Source organism: Diceros bicornis, chromosome 4 (genome assembly GCF_020826845.1).
Source record: "Diceros bicornis minor isolate mBicDic1 chromosome 4, mDicBic1.mat.cur, whole genome shotgun sequence".
Lineage (NCBI taxonomy): Eukaryota > Metazoa > Chordata > Mammalia > Perissodactyla > Rhinocerotidae > Diceros > Diceros bicornis.
The window spans coordinates 98,789,017-98,801,505 of NC_080743.1; the positions used below are offsets into that span (position 1 = coordinate 98,789,017).

Sequence of the window (12,489 nt, forward strand, 5' to 3'; positions counted from 1 at the left end):
TCATAGAGTCCAAGGGGACTTTAGAGGTGGCCTGGGTCAACCTTTGCAGTGTAGAGATCAGGAAACAGAAGCTCAGAGGGTTGAAGTGAAAAATCAGGACTAGAACCGAGCTCTTCTGATTCCCATCCTGTGCTCTTTACATAAGAAACTTTTGAGCAAACTGGATGGCTCCATGGGTGCAGCAGAGACCACAGCCTTCTAGCTCTTAGGACTTTAGGATATTGGACCTGGAAGAGACTGAGGTTGCTGAATCCACCTCTCTCATTTTATAGAGGAGGAAAGGGAGGCAGGGAGGGAAAGTAACCAGTGTCAGTACTCAGTGCCAGTGCCAGAACTGGATCCCAGATCTCCTGGAACCTGCAGGTTGATATTACAATAATGGCACAGAGATGAGTAGGAATATAGTGCACTTTACTTTGGGAGGTTCTATTCCTGAAGAGCAAAGTAAACCCTGGGGTGGATCATGGAAGTGGGACAGTCTTGAAGATCTCATCATAAAGTGGATCTCATGGTTTCAGGTTGCGGCAAGGGAGTAATAGATTTTCTGAGAATTGGGAGTTTCAGGGTCAGGCCATGAATTTGCTAGCCAGTATGATCCTGATTTGTCTTGCCCCTTAGAAGTAGGGGGTTGCTCTTGGGATGTTTTTAGTCTGGAATCCCAGGGTAGGGATCAGCAAATTACAGCTCACGAGGCACATATGTTCCACCTCCAGTTTTTGTTAAGTAACTTTTCTTGGAATACAGCCATGCCAATTCACTTATGTATCATCTATGACTCCTTTCATACTACAATAGCAGAGTTGAATAATTCTGACAGTACGGCTTACAAAGCCTAAAATGTTTACTATCTGGCGCTTTACAGAAAAAGTTTGCTCGTCCTGTCCTAGAGTTACATTATTAGGTGTCTGTGAAGTGGGGGATGTTGATGTTGATGTTCAATGGGGCAGAAATTTTAGAGCAGCATACAACCTGGACCATCCATCATATGAATGGTGAAACAGAGATAGCCCTCACTATCTGGAGAAATGAAAAATGTCCATTACTCCCTGAAGTTTAAGGAAAGTTCTGAGCCAATAATATGATTTTTCAGTGTTCATACTTGGTGGATTTTAAAGTTCTGTATGGTTCCTAGGAGATTGGAATTCAGTGGGATCATGAGAAAAGGAAGGGTCTAGATTTTATTAATCAGTAGTATCTGAGTTATTTTCCTTTAAAATAGGCACTAACTAGTCCATTCTCCTTAGAAGGAAGAAAAGGTTTAAAAATTAGATTATAATTCAAAACCAACTGATTGCACAACCAAACTGAATGACATTCCTGGTCAGCCCTGTGTCCCAGTAAAAGAGGATGAGGAGGCTATGTTTATGCTGGGGGGGTGGGGGAGGAGGCCTGCCCTCCCCTTAGTGGGTGGGAACCAGAAAAACTCTTCTGCTCCTCCCAGGACTGTGGGGATGGGGAGGAGAAGCAGCAGAGGGGAACCTGAGCCCCAGACTTGTGCTCTGACATCCTATCTTGGCTTACCTTTTGCTCAATAGCCAGGCCTTACACCTTGTAAATGTTGAGTCTGAAAATATTTTGAAGTTCTAACCAAAGGATTTTAAAAAACAAATGGATTCAGTTACATTACAAATAGATTCACTAGATTTGTTGTTTAAGTAAAATGCAATTCAATCCATTTCAAAGTTCTATAAATAAATAGTGGGATTATTTTCTTTCCAGATTGTGATTCTGGTCCTTGTTCACAAGTGCTTTTGCAAGGAGCTACTTAGGCCACCTTAGGAAATGAGAAAGCTGTGACCAGCGTCCCCTTACATTTTTGGGCTGGGGCAGGAGTACAGGTGGAGGCCCACAGGCCATAACATAAGTGCAGCCCACCCCTTTCTTCCCACACCTCCAAACAGCTGCCCTGGCCACGCATGGCCACATACACCTGGAATACTCTGGGGAAGGAAAGAGGTCTATGCAGGCCCTGGAAATAGACCTGGTGCCATTTGGGGAGGATATTCCAGGTTCCTGGATAAGCATCCAGAAGTGGGGCTGATGGATACTAGGTGTGCAGTCCCCTTGGCCTTGTGGACTCCTTGCTCCGTGGAGAGGGGCACAGCTGAAGGGGGCTGGAATGGGGTGCCTCTAACACATGGAGTGGAACTGGCTCTGAAGGCCCCATCTTGGGACTCTGCCAACAGTAGAGAATATGCAGTGATCTGTGGCTTTTCTCTCTTTTGGCCCCTTTTGGCTCAACATGGGATCATCATGGCTCATCACAGAATTATACAAGAAGAAGAAAAACATTTGAACAAGGATGATGATGTACTAGGAGGAGACCAGCTGCAGAGAGCCCAGGTTCTGGGAAGCCTGCCTTAGGTAGAACAATAACAATTATTTTCCTGTTCTAAGAACAGAGCATTGTAGGAAGCCTCCCTCTCTGTAGGCAAGTGGGTTTCTAGGTAGAGCCAGTTCCTGCTGAGCTAAGAACGCAAATACCACAACTTCAGGTCTCCAACTCACCCTGGACAGCATTGAGGTCACTGGGTGGGGGTTTCCCAGAGCCTCTGGTCTCAGCCCTTAACAGAGTTTCCGTTCTATCTAACATGTAGAAAGCTCTGTCATGCCTGGTTTTGTCCCTGCAGATAACAACACCATCTCAGAACTCAGCTCCCTGCATGAGGACGACAGCAATTTCTGCCAGTCTTACCATCAGATGCGAAGCAAGCAGTTCCCTGTGTCCGGGGACTTGGAAAGCAATCCTGACTACTGGCCAGGTGTCATGGGAGGCAGCAGTGGGGCAAGCCGGGGGCCCTCAGCCATGGAGTATAACAAAGAGGATCACGAGAGCTTCAGGCACAGGTGAAGATGGCTGTGGAAGGGCAGCTCTGGTGCTGGGCGTGAGGGGGCAGGAGCCGGAAAGCAGCGGGGATCTGAAGCTGCTATTACCCTATAGCATCTCCGTCTCCCATTCGAGGTTATCCTGCCACATCTCTCTTTTGATGGCTATTGACCATCCCCTTCCCACAATTATTAAGTAAGGCTCCACTGGTGACACCATGTGTAGAAGTAATCATTCAAGGCCCTCTGAAATGGATCCTCTAGACCCTTTAAATGAACCTTCTTAACATCTTCCTGCCCTTCTCATGTATTTTATCCTATAGCCTCTAAAAATTCCCACCCATCATCTCCATCATTTTTGATCATTTGTTATGTGAAAGGTAAAATGCCAAACATGTTATACTGTTTTATGTGTTACTGCATTTGATTCTCATAACTCTAAAAGGGAGGTACGATTAATGTCCCCATTTTAAGTTGGGGAAACTAAAACTTACAGATGCTAAGGAACTTACCCAGGGTCACATGGCCAATGAATGTGGGAGGCCAAGATGTGCGTTCAGTTTTGTGTAGCTTCTTCCCACTGAAAAGCACCTTCACCACTCACCTGTCTTTTCCTGGAAGAATAGTAGACATTGCCTTTCTCTCAAACTTACCAACTGCAGGGGTCCCTCTGGCCTGCCCCGCCAAGAAGAAACTTGGCCCTCAGCTCCGAGGGAGGAGAAGGCCTCACTGTATATCACCAATTACAGGGGCTCCTTAGGCCACAACTGTGTGTATTTATTGCAAGCCACACCACCCACGCTGGCTCTGAGGCGGTGAGGAGTGAGACATGTGGGTGTCCACCACAGGTCACACAATAATGATCAGAGGGAGGCCCCTGGTGTGTTTCAGCACCATATAGATCACCAAGTATTTTTCTCCACACACATCCATTTTGATCCCTAACACAAACTCATGAGATTGCCTTCACTTTACTGTTTGCGATTCTGAGGCGTGAGAGCTGCCCAAGATCATTCACAGGCAAGGAGCGAAGCTGTGGCTCGGAGCGAGGCCCCAGAACACGATGGGTGCTCTTACAGCCCCCTCAGGCTCCCTGCCTGGCACGCGGCAGAGGTTCGGTACCTGCGCATTGCCCGGCGGACTGACCCGTGTCTCCTGTGCCCGCAGCCAGCAGCGCTCCAAATCCGAGATGCTGGCCCGGAAGAACTTCGCCGCCGGCGTGCCGGCCGTCTCCATGGACGAGCTGGCGGCCTTCGCCGACTCCTACGGCCAGCGGACCCGCCGGGCCGAGGGCAACAGCCACGAGGCCCGGGGCGGGGGCCGCTTCGAGCGCTCGGAGGCGCGGGCGCCCGGGGGCTTCTACCAGGACGGCTCGCTGGAGGAGTACTACGGGCCGCGGAGCCGCAGCCGCGAGCCGCTGACCGACGCGGAGCGCGCCTGGGGCTACAGCCCCCCGCGCCGGCGGCCGCCCGAGGACGCGCCCCTGCCGCGCCTGGTGAGCCGCACGCCGGGCGCGGCGCCCAAGTACGACCACGCGTACCGCAGCGGCGCGCTGGAGCGCCAGGCGCGGCCTGAGGGCGCCAGCCGCGGCGGCAGCCTGGAGACGCCGTCCAAGCGGAGCGCGCAGCTCGGCCCGCGCAGCGCCTCCTACTACGCCTGGTCGCCCACCGCCACCTACGAGGCGGGCGCGCCGCGGGCCGACGAGGAGGACGCGCCCGACGACGCGCTGCCGCCCTACAGCGAGCGCGAGCTGAGCCGGGGCCCGTCCTACCGCAGCCGCGAGCTGCCCTACCACGGCAACTCGGAGAAGAGGAGGCAGGAGCCCGCCAAGAAAACCGTGAGGCCGCGCCTGGCGCTCCTCCTTCCCGGGGCTGAGCGGGGAGCCGGCAGGCAGGGTGCTGCCCAGGGCTGGCGGGGGCTGGGGAGGCAGTGAGCAAGGAGGGCCTACCCCGCAGATGCCCGGTGGGGCCGGGCGGAGGGAGCCGGGGCACCCTGCTTTGGGGAACGCGGAAGTTAGGCTATTTTTTTTTCCCCACCTCGCTCTGTCCAGGACTAGGTGAAGTAAATAAGCATGGGGTCCTGGAGAGTTGGAAAAAGGCAGAAGTAGCAGGTGTGTAGATGTGGAGTATTAGATCATTGATGACCAGCTTTAAGATGCATTTAGCATCAGGGATTCTAGGTGTCATCACCACCACAGGCCTTTAGGTGGTCTTCCGAGGTCTGTGTGCAGAATGTTCTGTGCATGCTCCTATGTGCATTCCTTCCCATCCTCCACCCCCTTTGGGGTGAGGGGTTGTAACTTGCATCCAATTCCCAAAAGAGTCCACATCCCAGAGAGGGTTAGCAGCCACTGCTGTTTATGAAGGACAGCTCGCATCGTCTTTCCTCCTTTGACATTTTATTGAGTGGAAACTGTGTACTGTGCCCTGTATATGTGAAGGAAATCTTTTGGTCCCTGCCCAGTTAAGTGTCTCTTTTGTAAGTGGCCATATATAGACTTTATTGCTTTCTGTCTAAATGCTAAGAGCAGCCCATCCCATCCCTCAGCCCTGAAATGTGAGCCCTGGACCTCAGAGAAACCTTGGGGGACAGTCACAGATGTCCACTGTGTGTTGTCCGCTGTGGTGGCCCCCTGTGCTCTGGAGGCCATTCTCCAAGTGCTTCTGCTCCCGCCTCAATTACCCTGCCTCTCCTGCCATTTTATTTTTCATGATTCCAAGCTGGACATTTTCTTTATCATGTAGTGTGGGGAGAGAACATGAACAGAAAAAGGTTTTGACATGATTATTAAGCCTTCCAAAACAATTAAATGTCTTTTGTTGTTCTTTAAATAGAAAAATGAGATTACTGAACTACGTGAGCTGGGAAGGAACTTTCAGCTGATGTCAGGTTTATGGTGCACCATCCACACCAGCTGTTGTGGAGCTGTGAATGTTGTAGTTATTCCTAAAGGGGTGGGAAGTTATTCTGTGGCCATGAAACTAAGTTCTCTCAGATATAGGTTGGCTTCAGCACCAATTGAGGCTTAGGAACAGTAATCACAAGCCTAATGAAGTGTCCTAAAAATCAGGGTGTGCCAGGCTCTGAACAGGTTGTGGGCTCTGCCCAGGGACCCATCTGTTGTGTTGTGTTTCTTTAACCATCGTGTGGTTTAACGTTGGGCTCTTTCTCCTCTTTCCCAGAGTGATTTTCCAACCAGGATGTCCCTTGTGGTCTGATATTTGTTTTGAAGACGTCTCTCTGGATGACTAGAAATCAGAAGCAGACTACAGGGACAAGACACAAATCCACGAGCCAGCAGGCCTGGGACTTTCTCTGGCCACCATCTTGGGAGATCTGCCAGTCTTTGCTTTGGTAAGGGATGAGGGGCAGCCTTTAAGGGAGGCTGATTCCAAACCTCAGTGCCCATCTAACTAGTTTGAGAAACTTATCAAGAAAACAGCTACATGTGAGAACATTGCCACACATGGAATTTCTCACCCACAGAGTTCATCCTGCCCAGTCTCCTTCCCTAGCTGAACCAGGATTCCTTTTCCAATTCTTAAAGGGAGTTAGCTCTGGACTGCTAATCTCCAGAAGATGCCTATGCCTACAGTATGCTTTTCTGTACCTCCCATGCTGTGCTTAGGGATAGAAGAATTTATTACTACTATTAGCAGAAGGCCTTCTACTGACAACAGAAGATAACATCAGGCAAAATATACTTTTTATCCCCATCACCTCCCAGTCACTAGTCAATGACTGTTGTTACACTAAAATCAGAAGGCCTTTGGTGAACTCAGTGACAGTGACCTGCTGAACAATCACAGAAATGACTTCAATTTGCTGTTCTGATTGACAGTTCTTGAATGGCTGGAACAAAACAAAAGAGAGTATACCTTTTTGAAAAGCCAAGTGGTGTTTCTTTTTCCATTCTGAGAACATAAACTGCTTTTTCTCTTTCTGCTGTACACGGTGATGTCTGAGTCTTGGAGACTAAGGGCTCTCCTCGTCCTCCCCCTCCTGGGCTTTCCACAGCTTGGTGCCACACACAGAGCCCCCCCTCCCCCTGCACTCTGATTAGGTTGTCATCAGGTGCCTTTTGATAAATGCTTAAAATACACATGAAAGAAAAGAGAGAGAAAAAGAGGAGAAAGCAGTAATGCAGAAGACTGAAATAGAGAATGAAAAAGAATTTAAGAGGAAAAGAATATATGGTCTCATTGTATTTCGAATGTGGCCCGTTTTCCCCACAAACTCCACCTGATCTTCTCTGGTTTTGAACTTCATTTACCATGACTTGTTTCTGCCCTCCCAGCCCTGCCATTTCAGGACACCGGAGATGTGGAGCATGCATCTCTTGGCCTCACCAGGCTGCCACTCTAGATGCTTTTGAGAGATGAGAGGTATTGCTTCCTCAGGAAGGAGCACTTCCTATTCGCACTCTTGCCTAAATGATAGATTTTGCCTAAATCCCAAAACTAGATCTCTCTGGATTTTGTAATTTGTATAGATTGCAAAAAACGGCCACAAACTCTTCCCTTCTCATCAAGAGGTACGGTCTGTTTCTCCACCCTTGAACTTGGGATTGGTGGTGTGATTTGATTTGGCCAGTGGCCCAATAACAAATGTGACACAAGCAGAGACTTGAAAAATTCTTGTGTATGGGGCTTGTCCTCTGTTGCTGCTCTTGGGAATCTTGCAGTCACTACCAGGTGAACGAGCCTGGGCTGTCCTGCTGCATGATGAGAGAAAAGGGCCTAGTCACCCCTGTCGCCCTATCTGACAGCCTGTCAACTCTCAGCTGATGCAAACATAGAAGCGAGCCCATCCAAGACCAACAGAAGAACTGCCTAGCTGAGCCCAGCCCAAATTGCTGATTCCAACTCAAGGTGTGAAAAGTTGGTATACTCCTTAAATGTTCATTTCTCTTCAAGGAAAAACTGACTTTTTCTTCTTCTCTGAATGTTCAGCTCTGAATCTCTGACTCCATTACCTTAGGTCTCTCACAGTCACCACTTTGTCAAAGCTTTTCACCCCACACTTTGGTCAAATCACTGGAGGACAAGGATGTTTGGCCTCGCTAACCCCCCACTCCCAGTAGTGGTCCGTTCTCTGTCTATATATCCATGGACAACCTCTGAAGAAGGTTTCTTCTTCAGCATCTCCTTGGTCTTCTCCAGAGCCACCTGATTGGAGCTAGGCCCTGTTCTCAGAGTATCATTCCACTGGTATCCGTTTACTTTATGGCATTCTAGAACAGTCCTACGTGTGCAATGAAATAAGAGGCTGGGTGAGGGTCAGAGGGATGAGTTGATATCATTGCCTGGAGGAGAACTGACCGACCCGAGGACTTCACAGTGGCTTTGGCCTGTCCGAGAGGAACCCGAGGACAGTTCAGCCCAGTGCTGGCACTTCCAAGGGCTGGAAGACACAAGCCATAACCCTGGTGCTGAGTTTTAGACTTGCTGGTGTCCCTGGCTTCTGAAAGCCTAGGTCTATTCTGCCTGTTTGGGCCCCAATTCAGATGGAAAAGAGGATTAAAACATCATTTCTTAGTCACCAGCTTTGGGTTTCAACTTGCTCAGGCAATTTTGGAGAATATTGGGTAGCTGCAGTAGCTATTATCTCTTTATACTGAGCACTGTGTCTGGCTTCTCACCACCAAAGAGCCCCATAGCACCAGCTGCAGAGGCCACAAACATTGCTTTTATTAGCCGGGGGCATGTATGATTTTGGTGAAGGTTGAGGGGAGCAATGGGAAAGAATTATTAAAATTGGAAACCTGCAATTCTAAAGACAACGAAACTACAGACAGACGGTAAAAAACGCAAAGAAAATAACAGGCTACTGAAATAACCTGGGGAGATGGGACCAAGTTGTCCTCCGTGGGGCTGCATAAATCACTCAGACTTCCAGAGAGAGAAAGCAGTTGTTTCTGGGGAGGTGGACAGGAGATAAGGCTGGACAAGTACAGGCAAAGCTGTCCATCCTCAGCACCTCAGCTCTTCTCTTCACGACCTTTTCTTTCTTCTCCCCTGAATAGTGTACCCTGCGTAGGAAGTGCTTGTACATGTCAGCTTCCTTCCTAGGTTTTATTGGGGTACAAAATAAGTCTCGTGTAACACATGGTCTCTGTCCATGGGACCCTGCAATTCAATTGGGGAAATAAGACATGCCCAGGAAAGAATTAGGAGATTTTATGCATATAATATGAAATATTGCTATGGATAAATTAAAAAAACCCAGAGAATTGAAGTTTTTTTTATTTAAATGGGTATATTTTGATATTTGTGTTGTGTGTGTTTGTCCATCCATCCTATTTAAAGATGTGCTCAGTAATCTGAAAAGCCAATATTAAAAAATCTGAACTGAAAGAGGTGAGTTAGGATGAGGAGGGGTGGGAGGCAGAGGGCCCAGTGGGATGATGCATGAGCTGCTGTGTTTGTGAGTCACAGCTGAGTCAGGGACGTGTTGGGTGAGGGGGTGTGGACGCAGGTGGCAGGAGGGGTCCCCTGGTAGATGAACTGCTTCTCTAGGCCATGCATTGACTCATTAGGAAGCTGGGGACACTTGCCATGGACCTGGTGGTTTGTGTCAGCTGTTCCGCCCCAGTGTGCTCCCAGGAGAGCTCTACGTCAGCCTCTCCAGGGGCTCAGTTCTGCAGCCGTAAGTGTGGCTGCCCTCCTCACTAACACAGGAAAAGTCTGGCGGAGATGATGGGCCCCTCATCTCCCTTCTCGTGAGCCTCACTCTGCACCTGGCACAGGACCGTGCAAACCAGGGGTGGGAAGCGGCTGCCACTCTGGCCCAAGGCACTCTTTGCTAAAAACACCAAGCCACATCTGTAAATATTTCTAAATGGGCTGAAAGACTTCATACAGGTAATCTGATTAGACCTTAGGCAGCCTTGGAGAGAGACTGCAGTCACAGATATTGTTGTAATCCACTCCCCCCACCTCCTTTATAGATGGAGAAATGAACTATCGCTGCCATTAGTGAAGTCACAGACCTAATTAGGTCATTACTCCAAGCCTACACATCTTTTCTGCTGGATTGATGTTTCCCCAAATTGCCTAACTGTGTGAATTACTTGATTGCTGTGAAAAATGTATTGTTGGGCCCTGCCTTGGGGATGGATTGGGTGGGTGTGGAGCTAGGATTTGTACTTTTGACATGTATTTCAGGAGATTCCTGTGATCAGATGCATTTGGGAAATGCTGTACTAGGTCATACCCGTGGTGTACCCCAAACAATTGGTCCTGAGGCTTCCTTGGGCTTTGAAATTTTTTCTTCAAATGTCCTGGTGAGGTTCCTCTTACTCCCTTGGGGCTGGCAGGGATGAAGCACCCAGCAGTCTGGCTGTGATGTTGGTGACTGGCTCACCAGGGCCCAGGGGCAGGAGAACTGTGTGAGAAAGGAGAGCTAGGAGCACTCCCCAGGAGCCTGTTCTAGATGTTTCCAATCCTGGATTAGTGATCTGTTGTGACAATCTCAGATCTGACAACAAGAATTACAGGTAATTTTCTCATTCCCTTGATGCCATTCTGAGCAAAACTTAGATCATGAATAGAAAGAAAAGAGACGGTTGGGGAAATGGCAAAAATAAATCACTTTTTGAAGCATTCAAATTATCAGTTTGGCTGGTCAACAGCCACTTCCACCTCAAGACCCAAAGTGGGGTGGGCAAGAATAATAAAGTCTACATTATGTATTCTTCCAACGTCAGATTTAAATGCTGTCAGAATCTTACAGGAGTTTGAAACTGGTTTATAGGATGTAGAGATCCAAATTCACCAAAATAGGGGCCCAGGGTCTTAAAGTCCTAGCAGAAAAAAGTGCCTAGTTTTTTTTCTGCCGGGATCCTACATCCTAGTCGCCTGGGCAGCTGATCAGTGAAGCTCGAAGCACGGGGCTTTAACATCTGAGTGGAGTGAGGGTAACGTGGAGCAGCTTTAAGCAGCAGCCTGAGCTTCAGCACTGCCCGAGGGTGATGCGAAGGTCAATACTGCTCATACTTGTATTATTTTATGGTGTATTACTGTTTACAGACCACTTTCACATGCATGATCTCATTTGATCCTCACAACAACCCCTGTGATAGAGGCAGAGTGGATGTTGTGGCCCCATCAAACAGAATGTAAAACTGAGGTTGAAAAGATTTGCCTATAGTCAAATGACTTTGAAAATTATAGAGCCAGGCCTTCTGACTGTCTGTCTAGGGTTCTTTCCAATCCCTACAATACCTGAGGGATTGGAATCTGGCTGATTCTCCTCACAGCCAAACGTCTGGTGAGAAGAGTCCTGGCCTCGAAGCTCACTCATATGTCATGGGTGCAGTGAGGCTGTGAAGACAGACACTGTAGCTGCTCCATCCAACCAAGCACCTGTCCTCAAATGCAGCTCCAGGAGGGCATCAGCTGTGCTCAAGGAGAGTTGCACTTTCATGAGCCGTGCTGTGAGGGGAGAAGGCTTTGATAAAAATGTGCTTCTGATGTTAGAGTCCTTCCTGAAGAGGAATTTCTGAGCCACACTGCAAATTCATCTGGACTCAGAATTCCAAGGTTTGGGGTGACCTGCTCAGGAGTGAACTATCTGGCATCTTCACTGCATTTGGGGATTTTAGGTAGAACTAGAGGGGCCAGATGTAGAGGGAGATGATGCAGCAGTTTATTTCAAAGCTTTCTAAGAGTTTCTTGGTGGGGCTAGACACAGGTCAATGTGTTCTGACGCATTTCTTCTGGGAAGGCTAAAAGAAACACAGCTTCTCTCTTATCTTGGCTTTAAGGAAAAGCCACTTTATTAGCAAAGGTATTAGACACAATTCCCCGTGAGAATCTTCCTTGTGGAAATGAAGAAGGGAATAGAAGGAACAATGGGACAAAGAGGGGTCAGAAATCTGCTTCCTGACAGTCACCTGCCCAGTTGTTTTTGTGCCTTGTCTGTGGCATCAAAACTGAAATGTTTGTATCACTGTTGCCCATGATTTTTTTCAGTGTCAAACATACAAAGTGAATTTGGTTGTAATGTTTTAAACTAAATAAAACATTTTCACCTACATTTGCTGTCAAGAACTCTTAATTAACACAGCTATGTTTAATCATGATCTGACCCTAAATGACGTCAGCAGAAAAAAATACAATATATAATTGCCTCCAATTGTTTTACATACTGTAATAGAGGAATAAATACTGTGGGACTATAGGGCAGGCAAGTACTGACAGATCTTAATGTATGTTTTACAGATTTTCATAAGCTATGGCCTGGATGAATTCTATTGCCACTCTCGCTGCTCTCCACAGACTTCCTAACATTCGAGAGGAGATGAGTAGGAAAGAGGGTTGGACGATGTGGTATCCAGCTCATTTTCAAGAAGGCACAAGCATTTGCTGCTAGAAATGGCACTTGGGGAAGGGAGGAAGGAAGCTGTTCGTGGGAGGACATTTTAAGTTCCGAAGAGATTTGAAAAACTCCATGGCATCATAATTAAGAGAAGGCAACTTAAATCCTTTGTTAGCAAAAGAAGTGATAAATACCTCAGGGAACAATTAATCTTCTCCTATTGGCCAGGCCCTCTCAAGGGAGTTCCAGATTTTAGGATCCTGGTTGAATGGAAAAATCTGTCCTTGCTTGAAGCGTCTGGACTCAGTTCTCTTCTTTTAGTAGTTAACCTAAAAATGTTCA

General features: G+C 48.0%; 1 protein-coding gene across 4 annotated transcripts in view; it reads left to right on the forward strand.

Moving 5' to 3' along the window:
- The window catches only part of ILDR2 (immunoglobulin like domain containing receptor 2), a 62,657-nt gene extending 50,801 nt beyond the window's left edge, over window positions 1–11,856 (forward strand). For all 4 annotated transcript variants that reach the window (XM_058540157.1, XM_058540155.1, XM_058540154.1 and 1 more), the window contains 3 exons: window positions 2,631–2,847; window positions 3,994–4,663; window positions 6,009–11,856. In XM_058540157.1, the coding sequence (XP_058396140.1) occupies window positions 2,631–2,847; window positions 3,994–4,663; window positions 6,009–6,044 (923 nt within the window). In that variant the 3' untranslated portion in view covers window positions 6,045–11,856. The remainder of the gene's footprint in view (window positions 1–2,630; window positions 2,848–3,993; window positions 4,664–6,008) is intronic.
- The last annotated feature ends 633 nt before the right edge of the window (window positions 11,857–12,489 follow it).